General features: G+C 55.0%; 1 protein-coding gene across 1 annotated transcript; it reads right to left on the reverse strand.

The window, feature by feature from the left end:
• Positions 1-110: 110 nt before the first annotated feature.
• CCDC63 (coiled-coil domain containing 63) lies at positions 111-16,974 on the reverse strand (the record flags this gene model as incomplete). The annotated part of the gene is made up of 11 exons (XM_082007724.1): positions 111-484; positions 816-1,008; positions 1,346-1,420; positions 1,897-2,117; positions 2,561-2,742; positions 3,749-3,930; positions 4,419-4,538; positions 5,634-5,823; positions 5,975-6,138; positions 15,819-15,960; positions 16,733-16,974. 11 exons carry the CDS (start codon positions 16,972-16,974, stop codon positions 141-143), a joined length of 2,055 nt encoding a protein of 684 aa, XP_081863850.1. The 3' UTR covers positions 111-140.
• Between the last annotated feature and the right edge of the window lie 2,321 nt (positions 16,975-19,295).

A 19,295-nucleotide genomic window follows, 5' to 3' on the forward strand; every position in this document is an offset into this window, starting at 1 on the left:
GCCCTTCTTGCCCGCGCCGGTGGCGTTGCCCCACTCCTTCTCACAGCTCTGGAGAATCAGCTGGCGCAGCTGGCCGTGGTCCAGCGGCACGTCCACTGCCCAAGAAAATGGCCACCCTGGCTCGCACACCATCACAGGCCTTATATACCCGGTGGGGCGGGACAGGCTGGTTGGGATTGGCTGGGGAGGACAGGTGACAGCAGGGGATTGGCCGGGCGGCCATGGGAGAACTGTGGATTGGCTGGCTGCGTGGCCACAGCCCCTCCCTCCCACCTCACATACTCACAGGTGTCGATGGCGTCGGCGGTGCCGTCCAGGGCGGGGGCCGGCGGGCAGAGCTGGGCCCGATCCATCACGTGGAGGAGCCCGGTGCCGCCCAGCAGTGGGTTGGCGAAGGGCTGGGCCGGATGCGAGCCATCAGCTGATATGTAGCGCAGGACGGACTCCATCAGCAGGAGCTCGTTGGTCTTCCTCTCCACGAGACCTGGGCGGGAGGGAGCGCCGTCCCACAGGGCCCCTGCACCGAGTCCCTGCCCAAATCCACCCCTGGGGTCCATTGATTTCCCCGAGGCAGTGGTCGGGCAGCCTGTCTCCCCAGAGCCAAGATGAGGGGTTGGGGGTCTGCTGGGATGTTTATACAGCTAGGTTAGCTCCTGAATTTCCTGGGAATTTGGCACCCCAAACTCACATTAGGGGCACCCGTGCATGACAGGGCAGGGGAAAAAAACCAGCTCAATTAAAACACAGTGCAAGTGGGTGGTGGACATACAAGGTCCAGGACATGTGGTGGGGGAAGGTGGGCAGCCCTGACCCACCAAAAAACTGCATCAGGTTCAGATCCGTGATCTGCTTGTTTTCTCCGAGCTGCTTCATTATTTTCGTAGCGTCACAGCTGATTTCTTTGAACAGGGCCTCCATGCCAAATTTGAGCTGGCCAAGGACTTTGCTGCTCTCTTTGCATCTGTCTTCATACCAGTTGGCTTCCTCAGTGGTTTCCATTAGTTTTTCCTACAGCAAAGGTTTTGCTAGGTGTCACATCAAGCCCCCGCTCTCCCCAAAGCCCCGGTGCTGGCCAGGTCCAGTCTGGACACTGGAGACATCCCAGCAGAGGCTGTGGGATGCTCCCATCCCTGAAGGGGAAAGGCTCCATGATGCGGATCCCAACCTCCCCATGCCGCACGAGACCCCAGGTGCTGGAGGACCAGGGCTGGCAGGAGCCCCGCAGTCACCCTCTCTCCATGCACTGGGAGACAGGGCTGCCAAAGCTGGACCAGACTCCCCGGGACACGTGCCAGGACAGGCAGGGGTCTGCTGCGCTTGCAGAGGGAAATCCCAGCCACTATACCTCCGCTTCCTGCAGGACTTGAAGGCTGCTGCTCTCTGCATACTCCTGGTCCATCATGAGGGTCGTAATTTCACTCTGTGTAAACACAAGCATGAGGCGGGGATACTGGCTGAATGCCCACCGGCCGTGCCTAACAGAGGCTGGGGACCATTCTTCCACCCTGGGAGCAGGGACATCCCTCTTGACCTCTCTGGGGACCACTGTCCTCAGGCCAGGAGGGCAGGTGATGACCCCACAACAGGCAGCACTTCTCACTCCAGCCAGCCCCACACACGGCGGAGGCAGCTCTTGGCCCTCCTGGGTACTGCAGTATTTTTGCTGGGTACACGGTGGCAGCATTGAGACACTTTTAGCTCTGAGAACACAGCGTTCTGTCTGTTGGAGTTCTATTTTTGGCTACCCCTTTGCATTCCCCTAGTCCCATCCATGTGGCAAGCTGTGAGCTGGGCTCTGGTGTGGGCAGTGATGCTGGACACGTGGGAGAGGAAAAACCCACCTCAGCCCCAAAGAACCAGCTGATAAAGGGGAGACATGAAGAGCCTGGAACAGACCTGGAGGTCCTTGATCCTCTGTTGCATCTTCTCCATCTCGTCATTCAGCTCAGCGGCATAGCTGAAGCAGGCAAAGTTCTTCTCTTCCTTTTCGATGAAGCCATTCACCAGCTGGTCGATGTCCTCATCCTCCGCCAGCTCCAGCAGGCGCTTGTAAGCCACCTCCCGGCTCTCGAAGCTCTCCCCTTGGCTCCGCTTGGCCCGCTGGGCTGCCTTCAAGGCTGAGGGAGAGATGGAGAACCTGGGCTCTGTGTGTCCCCACGGACTGGCCTTTGCAGAGCCTTCCCCTGCGGGCGCTGTGGGATTTGGTGGAGTGCTGGGGGAAGGAGGGGCAGAAGGTGTCTTTGTTTCACTCAAAATTAGGCAAGGAGCTTACAGTCTGCGTGGGAGGATAAAAGGAGCCATGGCTGCACATGGAGGCAGCTCCCTGCCTCCCCATCCCTCCCTCTCCCCCAAGGGCACCCCAAGACACATGGTTTTGGGTGGCCTCACTTGGTTATCACTGTTCATTCTTTTCTTCCATAGGGCAAAGGGGGGGTGAAGGAGCCTGCAGGTGGGGGAGAGGTCCTGCCTTTGGGGTGCAGTGCTATAAGCAGCCCCCTCGACAACCCTGCAGACTCCTGGTTTGCGGTCCCAGTTGCACACAGTTTCTCTCATCTGATACCTTTTTTCTTTTTGGCCTGTTCCTCCAATTCAGAGCGATCTGTAAATTTGGCGAGCATGAAGGTTTTCAGTTTGGTCTCCTGGTCAAGGACACGGTCCTGCTCCTGCAGCTCGACATTGTAGTGGACAGTGTCTTTGCTGTGCCTTTCATTCATGGCTGAAATCCTTGCCAGAGCCTCCATCCTGCACGCAGAGAGCAGCAGGTTACACCGTACGTAGGTATAAGGATTTGTATTCCTGGCCATCCCCATGCATCCCTGTGCCTGACCTAGCAAAGCCCCCACGATGCTGTGCACGTTGCCCAGCTCTCATCCAGGTGTGGCTGCGTTAGCCCAAGGCCAGCAGCAAGCTAACACCACTCTTGGTGGGGTTTTGTACTCGGACACAGCACCCAGCTGGGGCAGCCAGGCCCACTTTGACTGGAGCTGATTGGCCTCTGCTCCAGGTCTGCTGCATCTCCCCATGCAGGCTCAGGTGGGACTCAGAGGAAAGAGACTGCTCCATCGGGCAATTCACCTCATCCCAAGAAACGTCTGGGATAGGTGGAGTAAATCACCCTGGAGGTACCAGTCTCCCTGCACTGACCAGGCACCTAACCCTTAGCACCCAGCTCTAGACAAAATCGCTGAATTCTCTCTCTGAATCACAGAATCAGAATCACAGAATCACTAAGGTTGGAAAGGACCTTCAAGATCATCAAGTCCAACCATTAATCCAGCGCCATCATGATCCCTAAACCATGTCCCGAAGCGCCACATCCACATGTTTTTTGAACACTTCCAGAGATGGCGACTCCACCACCTCCCTGGGCAGCCTGTTCCAATGCTTGACCACTCTCACAGTGAAGAAATTTTTCCTACTATCCAGTCTAAACCTCCCCTGGTGTAACTTGAGGCCGTTTCCTCTCATTCTATCACTAGTTACTTGGGAGAAGAGATCAACACCCTCATCGCCACAACCCCCTTTCAGGTAGCTGTAGGGAGCGATGAGGGGTCCCCTCAGCCTCCTCTTCTCCAGACTGAACACCCCCAGTTCCCTCAGCCGCTCTTCATAAGACTTGTGCTCCAGACCCCTCACCAGCTTTGTTGCCCTTCTGAAGTTGCAGTTGGTCTCTCTTTACATCGATATTCATCACTGGCATGGCCCATCGGTGCCAACTTTGCCCCAGAGGGTTCGCAAGGCCACATACCGCTGCTCGTAGGCTTGTGCGGATTGCTCAACAGCAGTGTTCATCCTTCTCCTCTGCTGATCCAGCTTCTTATGCAGCTTCAAGTAGAAGTTGTCCAAAATGTCTTTGTGGATTCGCAGGTTTTCAAGCTCTTCGCGAAGCTTGTTATTTCTGGTCATGATGGTATTGAAATGGACGGTGACCTGGGGAGAGGGAAGCAAAAGGTTTGAAGTTGGTGCGGGACTGGGACGCTCAGGTCTCTGCTGAAAGACCTTGACCAAGTCTGGGACAAACACAGCCCAAGAGATTTTGAGTTGGCCCTGCACTATCCTCCTCCCCAAGATGGGGGAGGCAGCAGTAGGCCAAGCCGATCACGGCAGAGACCTGGAGCTGGCGTTGTCCAAGGCAAGGTGGCTTCAGGCAGCTCTGTTTTATCACCGATAAACAGGTGCAGACCTTCAGGCTTCTTGGCATGGTACAAGTGCTGCATTTGGGTCACCAAGCTTGAAGGAGCCTTTGAGATATTCTGGGAGCAACCAGGCCAGGGGAACGAGCCAGGTCCTTTGTGCAGCTTGTGTCAACCAAATGCATTTGCACCATTACCCTGTGTCCTGACTAAAAAACGTTTTGCACGTGGGCCCCCGTGTGGCCCCGCACATGGTCTCCAAAGGACTGCGAAATGTTTGCTTACGTTGTTTAGACGCATCTCCAGTGTCTCAATCTGCTTTTGCAGCCGTTTGCTACTGTTCGCTTGCTTCACCTTCACTGCTATCTGATCTTGCCTCACAATCTTTTTTTCCAGCTCTAGTATCTGCACAGAGGAGAGAGGGAAAAAAAAAAGTATAATCTCCACCGCTACATTCTGGACTCTTGTCAGGACACTTAGCCAAAGAAAATACCCCCTGTTGACCTGAACTACAGCAACCATGTCATTAATGAGCTCACAGTTATAGAAGCAGCTTTAACCCCAAAGGGTCCCATCCTGCACATGCAGAAACATAAGCTGTAACTAGGAATGGTTTTATTTTCATGCCATGGAGGAAACACAGCTGCCTCTGGAGGGAAATTCAGCAGGTGTTGAACAAGGCACAGCAGCACTCTGTGTAGAGTGGAAGAGGCAACGAGGATGGTTTTCTGGTAGTGGTACTGTGCTGGCCAGACAGGGATCTGTGCAGCCCTCCCCGGGAATGAGCAGAGGAAAAGTTTTGCCGGAAGTGGGGAGCTGCCAGAGGAAATAAGTCCACGAGAAGAATGAAGTAGTTGGAGAACAGCGAAGGAGGGGGCAGGTGGGAGAGCTATGACTCAGCCAAGAGATCCGCGATTGAAAGCTAACCCTGGTGTGGAAAGCTCTGCAGCACCTCTAGCAACTGTAAACTACCCGAGCACTGACTTCTGTCATGGATGGCTTGTTCAGAGTAGAAAGCTGCAGGGACCTGTCACTTCTGTAGTGCTGGGTTTCCCTTGGCCTCCCACCCCACCGTTGACCAAATCCACCCAGGCTGTCCTCAGGAGAAGTGATAGGACATCCCCCAGATGTTGCTGTTCCTCTATTTGCCTTGTCTCAGGCGGCACAACTAAATGTTCCATTCTTGCCTCTTTTTCATGAGGAAAAAAAGTCAAGGGAAAAGCCCCAGGCAGGTGTGTGCCATCAAGGAGGAGCTGCAGAGACCAGTGGGACAACAAGGCTGAGAGTCAGACCTTACTTTTCTAGCCAGTTTAGCCGACTTGAATGGGAGCCTGGCTCTATCCATTTGTCATTGTCACGTGTCTTTTTGCCAGGAGGCAACATTATCTTCCAAGGCCTGAATTAAATGCATTTTACGTGGAGGAGTTTCAGCCACAGGGCTCATGCTGGCTGTGCTCTGCTCTACCATGCTCAGCCAGGGAACAGTCCAGATGCTCTTACCTGGTTGTCCAGGTCAGCTAACAGGGCTTTTCTGTCTCTAATCAGAGAATCATACTGATATTTAGTCTGCAAAAGGCATTGGAGCTCCATGCAGTTTCTGTCATCCAGCATCGCGTTTCTCTGGGAGGTGATCTGGCTCAGTGTTAATGACACCTCTTCGTGTTCTTGAGTCAGCGACTCTATTTCTTTTCTGTAAAAACAGAATGACAGATGACATTTAGCACATCCCACCTGCAATGCCGGAGCAGGTCCTTGGCCCTCCCCATCTCAGCACCGGGATCCCCAGATCTCGGCGTGGAGGAACTTTCCAAGCGCAATGCAGCGAGTGGAGCTGCACTCACTCCTGAGCCTGCATCTGCTGCCTCACGTTGGCACCATACGATTTCCTCTTCTCCGCTGCTATCTGGAACTGTTTCTGCAGTCTCCTGATCTCAGCTTCAGCCAGCTTCTCTTCCTCCTTCACAGGGAAGTCCGAAAGCTTCCGCCTCAAAGAGGGCCCTCCTCGCTGCCACAGAGAAGGAGAGGTTGGTCACTTGGGCCAACACGACCAGCAGTGGTAGACAGCGGAGCCGGACACCGGGGAGGAGGTTAACGGCATCACCACCTCCAGCTGTTCATCACCGCCTTCAGCTCTTCTCTGCCACCAGAGATACTCATTACCACCCGAAACACTGAGCCATACAAGCCGACTCCATGAGCACTTCTGACCTACTTCAGAGCAAAGTCCATCGGGTGCTTTGCTCTTGGGTAACCCACCCCCATGCTACCTCACTCCCCAGGGCAAAGAGGTGTCAACAGCAACCAAAATCAGCGTCCGCTGACCACGGCGGCTGAGCCGCAGCCAGCACCTCGATTCCAGGCGTGCAGACCTCCAGCAGCAGGGAGGGCAGGTGAAGGCAGGTTGTCACCTCTTTTATTACCCAGCACGACTGCGAGGACCACGTGAGTCAAAAGCAAACCTTCCCATGCTGGGGACATGGATGAAGGCCGCTGATGTTGCCCAGGAGTGGAGCAGGAGTGCTCACATCCCTGGCCGCGATAAGGCGACTTCTAGCTGAGAAACTGCCTAACCGGTAAGCACTGAAGCTGCGGCAGTTAGACCCACCGCTACCTGTGTCCTCAGCTGACCCATATTCCCCAACCCTGCTTCCCCCAAGACCCAAATGTCAGGCCACAGCCTCATCCCTGGCACAGGAGGGCAGGCAGAATCAGCCCCACCGCAACCCAACACCTTGCTGGCAAAAGAAAGCCTGGCTCCCCACCGCCTGTCCCCACGGCAGGTCCTCCACAGTGCCTGTGGAGAACCTCAGCTTTGGATCGTGCTTCGGTTTTTACCTTTAAGCCCCTCATTTCTTCCAGCTGACGCCACCGGTTGCTCCGCAAACGCCTCGGGAAGGGCACAAGGAAGCCTCCGCGGGGCCAGGCCTGCTTTCCGAAGGGAGAAATAGAAGCCGGGTAAGGGGGTGGTTGTGACCCCCTGCCCGTCCCTCAGCACCCGCTCGCGTGTTTGGCACATGAGGAAACCGTCACAGATGGCTGCGCGATGAATAAAAGGAGAGCATTTGTAGTGATGTCACCGCGAAACACGCTCCTCTTGCTGAGTTTATAAGTAGGGGAAGAACAGATGGTTTGAGCTGTTTCGCCCCGTTCGGTACCTGGGTTTCCATAGAAATCCCGGCGAGGCCAGGCCCCCCCGTGCCGGCGGGCAGAGCCCCTGGGGAGCACGGGTGGGGGACATCGCCTGCATCCCGCCCCCGGCCCGCTGCAGCCAGGGAGGGCGCTGGCGCTGACCCCGCAGCCCTCAGCCCCGAAGCTGGTCGCCCCCAGCCCCACTGCAGCCGCGCGGGCTGCCCCGTCCCCGCCTCGACGCCGCTCACCCCACCGCAGGGTGCTGCGGTTCCTCGCCAGCCAGGGGACGGGACCGCGGCGGCAGTCGGGGGTTCCCGAGGAACAGCCGCTGTTTCTAGAGGGAAGCGCAGGAGAGGCGAGAGCCGGGCAGGGAGCTGCTCCTGCTCCAGTCCCGCGCCCTGCACTGCCCCAGGCTCTGTGGAACAGGCACTGGCCTGGTTGCCACAACAGCGTCATCACGCCGGCGCGGGGACGGGTTCTCCGTGGGGACCGTCACCAAGGAGGATGGAGCGAGGGGGTGGCCGGGGCACCCCCACCCGCCCCGTGGGGAGTGCTGGCAGCCCACGCTACGTGGACCAAAGGGGTTTCCGTGCTCCAAAACCAGCCCTGAAGCATGCGCTCCGATGGCTGCGTGTCCACAGCAAGCAGAAACCTTCATGTTACCGGTTCTTGCTTCCCTTGGCAGTGTTGCAGTCGTCCCATAACCGGGGACTTTGAAGCCTTTTGCTCCGAGCAGAAAGCAGCCCCCGGGGCTTCGCCATCCCCAGCAGCGCTTTGGGGCCACAGAGCTGCCGCTCCCTCCCCTTCCTTGCCGGCCCAGCAGCCAGCTCCCTGGGCTTCCTACCTGGTTTCTATCTGTTTTGCTCACTGCCACTGCCCTCGGCATCCAGACACCCTCGAGGTGCCCACCATCAGGAGAGCAGCAACGGTTGGCACTGCCAACCTTGGGAAGGTCCCTGGGGACAGAGACTGTTTAGGCAGCCACTATAGGGGACAAACGGAGGATTCACGCCTGTTTCTCTCCTTTCCGTGCAGGGAAGCACATGGGAACCGTGGGCTGAGTCACAAGAGCCACGATAATCCCTTCCCAGAGAAGGGCAACGAAGCTGGTGAGGGGTCTGGAGCACAAGTCTTATGAGGAGCGGCTGAGGGAACTGGGGGTGTTCAGTCTGGAGAAGAGGAGGCTGAGGGGAGACCTTATCGCTCTCTACAACTACCTGAAAGGGGGTTGTGGCGATGAGGGTGTTGGTCTCTTCTCCCAAGTAACTAGTGATAGGACAAGAGGAAATGGCCTCAAGTTGCGCCAGGGGAGGTTTAGATTGGATATTAGGAAAAATTTCTTCACTGAGAGGGTGGTCAGGCATTGGAACAGGCTGCCCAGGGAGGTGGTGGAGTCGCCATCCCTGGAAGTGTTCAAAAAACGCGTGGATGTGGCACTTCAGGACATGGTTTAGGGGACATGGTGGTTCTGGATTAATGGTTGGACTTGATGATCTTAAAGGTCCTTTCCAACCTAGTGATTCTGTGATTCTGTGATTCTGTGATTCCCCGTAAGCTGGAGCGCGTGGCCGACTCCTTCCCAGGGGTTCAGCAAACCCTGAGATCCCCGGAGCGCAGAAGCACGAAACAGCGCTGGAGGCTGCGGCAGGGCTGCGTTTTGTAGCTTACTCAGCTCTGGGATGAAGGGGAATGGAGAAGTGCTGAAGGTGAGCACAGGGCATCCGTGTCCCAGTTTGCAGGGCTGCGGCGAGTTCAAGGCGATGAGCAAAATCCCCACCAGCACATCGTGCTTGAAGCGGCGCATCCCCGTTATCCTGCAGACTTTGATGAGCTAACAAGCCAGCCATCAAGTTCCAGGCTAATTCACAGCCAGATAGGCTCTGAGGATGCATTTAATTGGAACTGATTTTCATGGCAGAAAGCAGAATGTGGCGTTAGATAAGAAAAATCGCAACTGAGGGCAGAGCGATGCTGGGAAGGCACCGGAGCTTGAGGGTCCCACCGGGGCCGGGGGAAGCTCCCGGAGCTTTTCATGCTGCTCCTGCGTGATCGACAGCTCCGTGGCATAATAATGACAACCTCTCCAGAGGTGAGGTTGCCACTGTGTCTCGGTGGCCCTGGTTGTGTCACACTGCAGATCCCTTCTCTCCGGTTTGCTTCTCTTCACGCTCAGGGCCAAACCTCCAGCTCAGAATAAAGGTAGAGCTGCAGGGGTGGACTCTATATTTCCAGAAACAATGCCACTGGGTGGCTCAAAAGCCTGGTTTCCCTTGGCTTGGACTAGTCCAGCCTCAAAATACAGCCCATATTGTCTGTCTTTTTTGTGTTCCTTCTCCATGGACCAATTCTCAATTGTTTAGCAACGAACAAGTCAGTAAATTAAACTATTGAGGAGGGATCTGATTTGGTAGAGTCTGTATCTGTCACACTCACTGCAGAAGCATTTATTTTACTAAAGAGGACTGTTTTCACCCGAACAATGCTCGACTGTCAGACTTGCTCTGAGCGAGGGCGACTTCATTGTCTGGGTGGACCTTTAAGCTGTGGCTGAGCAGAACGGTAATCGGAACGGGGTGAGATTGTCTGTACCATCTGAATCCAACGAACACAGTTCTCCCAGAATTCTCTCCATCTTCTGGGAGAAACAGAAGAAAAGTGACTTTCTATGTAATTTTCATCTTTACCCATATTCCTTGACTTAATAGGTACATTTAGAACTGATTGACATGGAAAAATTATTCCTTCAGCTGCAGATTTGGGGTCTAATTAAAACTACTTGTACTATTTTAAGGGCCAAATTCTGATCTGTGCGAGCAACGTAAATCCTGCCTGATTTCAGCAACGATTTCCCCGTTCCACCGGGTCCAGCTGAATGGTGGCTGCAGGGGACGGTCAGCGCTGGGCTGGCTCTGATCCGAGCTCGCCTACCTGGGAGCTTCCCAGCAACATCAAAGAAAATCTCTGGGGTAAGCAAGAGAATCAGGCCCATATTTTCATGCAAATGTAATACATTCATGTTACTTAATGCCTATTTATAACAAATCCAGAACTTAATTCTACTTAACCCATCTTCGGTGTTTGACACATGAATTCTGTGAGTCAGAGGACTATATATGGAACTGTCAAAACTTTCTTTTTTCCCTGCTCTAAAAGCCTGGATTAAATCATAACCAAACTCCCGTCAGCTCCAGCAGCAGCGCTGGGAGGAGCAGGAAGATGCTGACAACTGCTAAGGCAGCTGGTGATGGGGAAAGATCTTCTCAGCCAGCAGTCCGAAGGCAAAACCTTACAGAAGAGGTCCTGAATTCAGACACACGCTAGGTCCATCTTTGCTGAAACGTCGTCCCATGGACCTGAAGCCATACCTTGTCCTCATGGTGTCACCTTACCAAGGCTTGGCTTACAAATGGCCTCCCATGAGCACATTTTCTATCCAGTTTTTTATTTCTTTCCTCCAATGAACGGTTATCTTCATATGTGCATGAACTGTAACAGCCTTCAACAGGCAAGACCAATTTTGGTCCTAAAAGCATTGCAAACGCATTGAGAGTTGTAGACCTGCAGCCTTTTGCAACTGGCCTGAATTTTGCTCCCTGTGTTTCTCACAGAAAAAGATTCTTTCAAAATAGATGCCATCTAGTCCTCAAACGCCAAGGCATTCTCCCCTGCACGATACCACTTCTTCTTGCCTCCCTTCCTCGGCACACACCCTTCCGCGTGACAAGGCTCTCATGCCCAGCATCTGAAACAACACTGCAAACATCTGATGCTATTTTCCTGATTTAACACTTAAAATCTCAACAAAATGAGAGCCAAATATGCCAGACACTCTCCAAGCATGCAGCGGGACACCCTTCTCGCACTGAAAATTTACAGTGTAAAAATATCAAGCGCGTAACCGTCATTGGAGGCAACCAAATAGCACAAAAGTAGCCGGTTTTCAGCTCTGGGTATGTTTTTCCTGGCAGCTGCGAGGGCAGCAGCAATGGCCTCTAGGTAGCAGGATGGGGTAGAGACGTCTCTGGCCACACGGCTCCAAGTTTTAAGAGTAATCAGTATTAAGCAAGGGGAGAGGAGGCCGTTCGCTGCCTCCTCGATTACAGCTGTAATTCCTCTTCACTCAAAGAGGAAAATGTCGTCGCCATTTCCTGCAGACGGGTTTCTTCTGAACTGCTGACACCAGGCAAAATGTGATTTCCAGCAGTGAATTGACTCCTTCATGGCATTACTTGGTGTTTTTTAAAGGGTCATTTTAGGAGCAAGTTCCCTAGGCCTTGATTTTGGGAAAGTAAAACTCTTTTCTATTGCAGGCTCAGCCCCTCCGGCAGAGCCTAATAACGTGGATTTGCTTCGTCCCTCTGCGCTAACTTACAGGCGCCTTCGACCGCAGCAGGCACACCGTGCTGAATTACTGCTCAAAGGCTGCCGCTGCGGGTGGGAAAACACAGAAGGAAAATAGCTGAAGACGCGCCGCCATCGGAAAGCAAGAAAAGACCTCCAAAAATTTCACTGGCCTGAGGACAAACCCGGCACATAGCAAGCACTCATACGCCGCGGGAAGATTTTAGCTAAAGCAAGAGAAGAGAACAGAGAACTCAAGGACACAGCCGTCGCGGAAGCTGCTGCCACACGGGGTCTTGCCTGACGATCGGGGTTCTCTGTGAAAAGGGTTTTGGGTTTTTTGCCTGTGATTTAGGCAAAGCTGCACAAAGCAACGCCTGTAGCAGGGCTGCTGATCCCTCAGCAGTTTTGGAGGGACATCGCCATGCCACAGCACAAAACCCAAGCAGGAGGCAGGGTGGTTGCTCAGGGGCGCGATACGCGATGCAATAGGTCTGAAGGGCTGACGGAGCGCTTGGTTACGGCTAAGCCCAGCTAATAAATTCCCACTGTGACCTCCCAGATCCCGTTCTTCCCCAGGGAAGTCTGTTGGCGGATCTAAATGCTGTGCTGGAAAGCCTCCGTGCCAGGTCTCGCTGGAGAGCGCTGGGAAGAGGGGTGGGAGGGTGATTTGTGGCTGAGAAAGCGGCACGTCACAGGGGGAGTCCCTTCCCCGTGCCCCTCAGCGGCTCCCCGTCAGCTCTGGGCAGAGCTGGGCAGCACGGGAGAGCGCAGCAGGTACAGCCTGCTTTAGAAGAGCTATTTCCAATTAATCATTCCTGATTACCATCCCGTGCAATGCTCTTGGTCAGGACTAAGAATACCTTATCAGTTGAACACGCTCTGGAAGCGGCTTAAGGCAACTGAGGATTCGCCTATATAATATCACTCAGGGAAACTATTTTGAATTAGTATTTAAAGGCAATTAATTAAACTGCTGTACGGGTGTTCTACACAATCTGCATTCAGTTTATTTTCTTCTATTTTTCTTTTCCAAATCAAATGAAGGCCACTTGATCTCTGGGTTGGGCACAGGAGGAAAGGATCCTGGGGGAGCCCACAAGCGCCAAGGAAAGCAGGACAACCGAAATAAATCCGCCTGGAGGAACTGCACCCCAGGTCCAGCCCGGCGTGATGTTGGTATGGTCAGTCCCAGACCTTTCTGTCTCTCCAGTTTTGGCTTTAAGGGAGAGGCTTGGGCACTCTGGGGTGTCCCCTGACAGCAGCAATTGCTGCACCGGCAAAGAAACTGGGTGCACCAACTGCTTTCCCTCTGGGTCCATGACGTTAACGCCCGATTAAGCAGGCGACGGTATGAGACAGTAAAGTGCACGGCTAAACGCAGGCAAAGGGCCCGAGGTGGACCAGCAGGGTGTCCCTGCCCGAGCACCAGCCCGGCGGCTGCGCTGCCGGAGCAGTGGGGCCACGGCAGCGAGCAGGTCCCTGGGCCGGGGCAAAGCAGGGCTCCTTCAGCACAAACCTCCCTGGAAAAGAGCCCAGCAAAGCCACTGGCAGCCTTTTTATTTGATTTAGGACATGTCTCCTAGTAATTACCCTGTCTTGGCCCTGCCATTTTTCTGAAGCAGAATTTCAGACCAGCTCACGCCGAGAATAGCCGCTTTCCCAGCCTTCCGCCAGCACCGCAGCCCTTCTCTGGAGAAGGAACAGATTGTTCTGAACAGTCTGGTCCATTTGCCATTTCTACAAGCTGGCTGGATTTGCTCTTTATTGCCACTCACTCAGCAACTCATCTTTTGCAAGATCCCAGCTATCAGCTGCCTCCCCTCCCGTCAGCCGTTGCTTCATGCCCCTCGCTGCAGGTCCAAGGCTTTAGGAGGGACATCAGCTGGTTTTTGTAACAGGCAGTTGTTACTCAAGAGTTGATTTAAATTTAAAAGCCTTAAAAAAGAAAATCCCAAGGGCTTGGGCTGCGTATTTCTCTTAGCGTAAATCTGAAGCGACTCCCAAGGAAGTGCAGAGGTGACACTAATCAAAGGCGGGTTATAATGAGTCTTCCTGGGTGTTTCGCTCGGTGTGTTAGCGCACATTTCTGGTACTAGTTCAAAAGGAAGCTGCACAGCTCGGAGATGGGTTGGAAGAGGGAGCGCCTGCTGCTGACGGCGACCTGCCACGGGTCGGGCACGCGGGAGCAGTCATCCCCCCGGCCAGGAGCATCCCGTCCCACTCGCCGCGAGCGGTCCCTGCCTTTGGCAGCCGTACCTCCCCGGAGGCAGGGTGGCACGGCCCCGGAGCGCTGGGCTGGCCGGGGCAGAGGGATGCGGGGATGCGGCCATCCCCTGCCGGCTCTGCTCAGAGCGCGGAGAGGACCAGGAGGCTCGGAGCTGTGCCAGTTGCTTGGCAACACCCCTGCAAACCTCCACCCCATCAGAAAACATTTTCCCCAGCCCTCCGGATGGGTTTCGCAGGCGCAGGATCAGGCCTGGCTGATCAGGTGGTTTTAAGAAACCACACACCAAACCTGGAGGGGCTGCGCATCCGCTTTGGCCAGGTTCTGGCCGTGCAGCCTGGCACGGGCTGCGAAACTGGGCTCCTGATGGGCACTGCACGGCGGGGAGGGCTGCAAGGCAGGTGACGGGGCTTCCTGGGGCTCCTACATCCGCATTTCGGCTTCTGCTTGGGGACCACGACGCTCTGCATCACCCGCGTCCTAGCAAAAGACAGGGAATGCAACGGCCTCCCCTCTCCCATCTGCAGGCAAGCCCCGAACGGGGCACGAGCCGCTCCAAGGGGGAAATGAGCAGCTGACATGAGCCCAAGGAGAGCTGCTCCCTGGTCCAGCTAGCCGGGGAGCCCTCCATTAGCTGTCCCTTGGTCTCTCTAGGCTGAGAGGGATGCTGAACTAGGCTGCTCCCAGCTCAGCCTTTGCATCCCTCCACCACCACAGGAGCAAGGCTGCGGCAGCACCATCCCCTGCCCGTCCCAGCCAGGCTTTCCTCCGAGGTCCCATGCTTCAGCTCTCCTTCAGTCTGTACCCAGCGGCCCCCAAACTGGGCGGCCAAACCTGACGTGAAGATCCACCTCGCTCTTCCGTGACTGCCCAGCGTCTGCACTCTTCACTCCACGTGCAGAGAGGCGGGAGAAAGAAGATGAGCCAGGTTGTTCCCAGCTTTTCATGGAGAACAGGGACAGGAGGGAGCACCCTCCGAGCAAAGCAGGACACGGGGCCACGTTGGGCTTGGTGGTGGAAATCCAGCTGAAGAGAAAACGGGCAGGAGCCGAGGGAGTGCAACGTGCCCCCAAATCATTGCCAAGCAGGCTGGATCCCGGCACATACAGCATCTCTCTGCATTTCTACTTTGCTCCTCTGCCGCTTGTGTTTCCCATGGGAGATGCTCCTGGCTTTGTCACCTGCGAGCGGCAGGAGCCGGTGACGGAGGCAGCAGGTCCTGCGGGAGCCCAGTGTCACCGTTATCATCCCGGAGAGGAAGGATGAGCCATCCAAAAGTCCCGTTAACCCCTTCCATGCCTCAGCGTGAGCCGATTTGTGTGGGAGCTGGTCCTTCTGCTCGGAGCTGATGAAGGGGGGGAATTTCCTCAAGGAAAACAAAATGGTCTCAGCCTGTAAAAGCTTTTCTCTTCTGGATTTTGTGGTTAGGAACAGTGGCTGGAATTTTCCTCCCGGCTACGCTGACATAACCCCTTCTCCTCCAGTATGGGAGGATAATTTGGCCCGCTGATATTATATGCCAAGTTTAGATCAGGGTAATGATATACTGTTCGGGTTTCTATAGATCCTCAGGTCACTTTGCAAACATGAATTAATCTTGACAACGCAGCTGCAAGGAAATGGAGGTTTTATTGTTCCTGATTTAAAGAGAGGGAAACTGAGACCCGGGGAGTAAATGCTTTTTGCAAGGTTGCAGAGAAAACAAGCGACGGAGGCTGGGAGCGAACCCAGGGTCCTGAAAGCCTTTCCGATTCTCGCAGTGCTGCAGAGCGCTCCTTCCCACACAAACCCATTCTGGAGCATCATTTTACACCAGCCCAAAATGTAACTCTCTTTTATATTTAGCTCCCAGGTTCTGTAAAGGGACGTTACATAACAGACCTCAAGTGTGGCATTTTATAATTTACCAGCTCAACTCGTGCTGCTTCTAGAAACCCGCCTGTGCAGTGCATTCCCAGCTCAGCGCAGAGCCCTCTCCCATCTCCTACTGAGCTGGCAAAATATCCCACCGGGCACTCATCTGCGGTTTTAAAACCCTGCAGCACGCCATCCTCCAGGCCCCAGGCCGCCATGTCGTCTCTCAAGCAATTAGCGTTGTCGTCAGCTCCATTTTCATCAGGAAATTTTTTGCTGCCGCAAGAGGAAGAAAGGAGGTCACTGGATGTGCCGCTCTCAGAGGGCAAGCGCAGCCCTCGCCGGTGGGAAATCCTCGTTTGGGTTGCACAGTGGTCCCACGGGCTCTGAAATCCCTGGGGGGAGGTGGGGAGGGAGAGCACCCAGGCAACCCTGTGCAGCCGGGCTCTGTGGGGAATCCCACCCATCCCTCTGACAAAAACTGGTGTCCCCAAAGCTGAGGATGAGTGAGGCGATGCAGCCTGGCAGTCAGCACCGGGCAGAGGTGGCCCCGCTGCCATACGGTCCCCGTGTCCCTGCCGCTCCCACCCCCGGGCATGCCAGGAGGGCTGCGGACCCCTGTGCATCCGAAACGGGGGGCTTTACCCCCTGGGGTGCACTCCCAGGGAGAAGAAATCCAGCCCTAAGGCTCTGGCGGCCGCATGGCATCTTTGATGCTCAGCGCTCCCGACAGCCTGTCTGGTCCTCTCCGCATCCGCCTCTCCAGCCCAGCGCAAGAGCCCGACGCTTTGGGAAGGCGCCGCATTGCCACACACGCTCGTCCCCACATGTCTCCTCTTTCTCTCACTGGTGAGTCCGTGCTTCGCGGACCCAGTGGAGCGGGAAGAACACGTTGCCTCATGGTGAGAGCTCACCCTGCTCCCTCCACCTGCAGAAAACTGGTGCTGCTGGGCCTGGGGGAGAGATTTGCCAGCAGCTCCATCCTCCCTGGACACAGCCGGTCCTGCCAGGGACCCCGAGTCTGCCCTGGCACAGAGCAGGCGAATACCAGACCACAACTGCATCGCTCCTTTCTGGTACTGCAGCACAAGCCCGGTGCGCCGGCAGCCCGCAGACCTCTGCCCCATCCATGTATTGAAGCTTCTCGGTGCTCTGAATGTCTATCGACTGATGAAGAGTTTGCAAACCTGGGGTGTAAGGGCGAGGAGGGAAACACCAGGGTACCAGCTTTTTTAGGATCCAGCCCCGACGGGTGCCCGGCATCCGGCTGGGGAGGCTGCGGAGGTGCATTGCGGGTTAAGCGCCGTTGCAGGGCTGACACCGCCGAGCTGAGCTGACACTGGCAGAGCAAACACGACTGACAGCGTTTCTGGCTTAAATCCTTGCCTGCAGGCAGAGGCGAGAAGCCACATTAAGGAATATTTGCTGAAGTGGCAGTAGAGGAGGGTACCCTGGGTCACCACCCAGTGCTGCAGCCCCCCAGCCCCTCTGGTGCCACGAGCCTGCTGCTTCTAAAACCTAGGACTAGCCAGCAGGAGCCCTGGGTGGACGGACAGACGGACAGACAGCCCTGCTGCACTCATCTCCAGGCCAGGACAACAGGGCTGATCTTTCGGCTAAGCTGAGCAGTAACGTGGAATGGCCTTAAACCCTGCTGCATGCCTTTTCCCATACCTTATTTCTACAATAATATATATAAACTGGAGCTGCCTGGAAGTTTTGCCACCAGCTCGGGTGCCTGGTGCCGTTGAGCCTGGTGCCGTCCTGCTGCTGGTTTCCTTCTCCCTCCGAAAGCCAAGCACTTAACTGCTGGATTATCGTGACCGTCAACTTCTGCGATAAACAACAGCAAGGACTTGGTGTGTGACTCCGAGAAGGACAAGGAAATTCCCAGAAACTTCAAATCCTGACCTGAAAATACTGTTTTACTAAAAACACAACGTCCAGCGCATCCTCCAGACCTTCTCCGCCCTGGGAGGCAAGTTTTCAGTCACAACACTAAATATCCTCGTGAAACAAGTGGCCGAGCTCCTGGCACACGAGGATCGAACGTGTTCTTGTCATCCCGACCGCTTGCAGTCCTGGGATTTCCAATCCCTCCTTGCAGCCTGGGTTTAAGCCCCGGGGAATTCAGCAGCGGTACGGCAGTTTCACCAGGTGACTCACACCTCTTCGCCTTGGGATTTTATTCCCCCACCGCTCCCCGTCTTCTCATGCAAATGTTTCGCCTGGGCCGAGGTGCTGCGGCTGCTGGAGCATTCCCGGCATCGCCTCTTGCTGCTGGAAGGAGCAAGTCTGGATGAGACGGGGCAGGTCGCTCCACTAGCTGGGGCTGGGAAGAGATTGCAATAGGCATGCTTGATAATGAGTAAATGCATAATAAAAATAAGTGCAATCCTGGTAAAAAAATAATTAATTAAATTAATTAAAATGCTTCTGCGGTCAAGCAATGTAACACCGCAGCGAAGAGCTGCTGGCTTGTACCACCTCGTCCTCCGCAGATGGCAGCAGGGACCGAAGCACCCGGTCACGGTGCAAGGGACACCAGGCAGCATGGCTCACGAGGGAGGAGGACACCCAGGAAAACGTCGTTTGGGCCACCGAAATTTAAAAGGGTGCAGGAAGAAAGAAAACAGAAGCAACGGCAGCTGCTTGCCTTGTTTTAGCCCGTTGCCCATGCTTACGCTGTTGTTAAAATACAGAGAGCTGGTGTTAACCTGCGTTGAAAGAGCAGCGAAGACAAAGCAAATAAAGGCTGGGAGAAGCAGCTCTGCCATGACCGTCCCCATGGGTCCTCTCCAGAGGTTGTGAAGGCATCTCATCAGCAGGGCAGGCTCCGCAGGGGCCAGGACACGCACCTCCTGGGGTCTCCGAGCTGCCCCAGGGCTCCTGCGCAGACCCGAATGGGGAGCAGGTCTTGGGGGTCAGCCCACAGCCCGCGCCCCCGCCCTGGGCTTGTCCTTGGCAGCTGTTCCCGTGTCACCGGCCCCGGCACGTGCCGTGGCTTTCCTTCCTTGGCTGGGGAAGGGCAGCGACCTCGCCGCTGCTTACGCCTCGTGTGTGCCAAATCACAGCCATAAAAGGGAGAAAAGTTCAGCTGAAAAATACAGCTCACCTTTTTATAGAAGAATATGGGATCTGATACATTCCAGCTGAAACCATTCCAAAAAGCCAGGTGGGACTTTTTCTATATATATCTAAATAAAACCATTTCTTTTATTTAAAAAAAAAAAAAGAGTTCTGGCAACTATCCCACACCAAGAAAGACATTTAATTGAAGCCACACAAAAGGCAGTCGGTCTCATCAGCAACTGCACTTCTATCGCCTCCAGAAAGCTTGACACATGGATTCAAAATCAAGGATGAATGTCAGCTGTCAGGTCCCCAAGGCTCTCCAGTGACCTACATGCTACCGAGAAAAAAAATACCCAACACTTCTTTGAGGTTGCATTGGGAGAAGTGGCAAAGGTAGGACGGCTCAGCAGAGGAGGGTCACCAAGCCCGGACCTGGGGTGAAACGTCCCCCGTGCACTGCCCAGAACAAACCCCCTCTCCTGGGGAGCTTGTGGTGTAAATCCATCCATGCATGGAGGAAGGTCTCGCTAGTCCCT

The sequence above is a fragment of the Phaethon aethereus genome (assembly GCF_964289735.1).
Source record: "Phaethon aethereus genome assembly, chromosome: 17".
NCBI classification, from domain to species: domain Eukaryota; kingdom Metazoa; phylum Chordata; class Aves; order Phaethontiformes; family Phaethontidae; genus Phaethon; species Phaethon aethereus.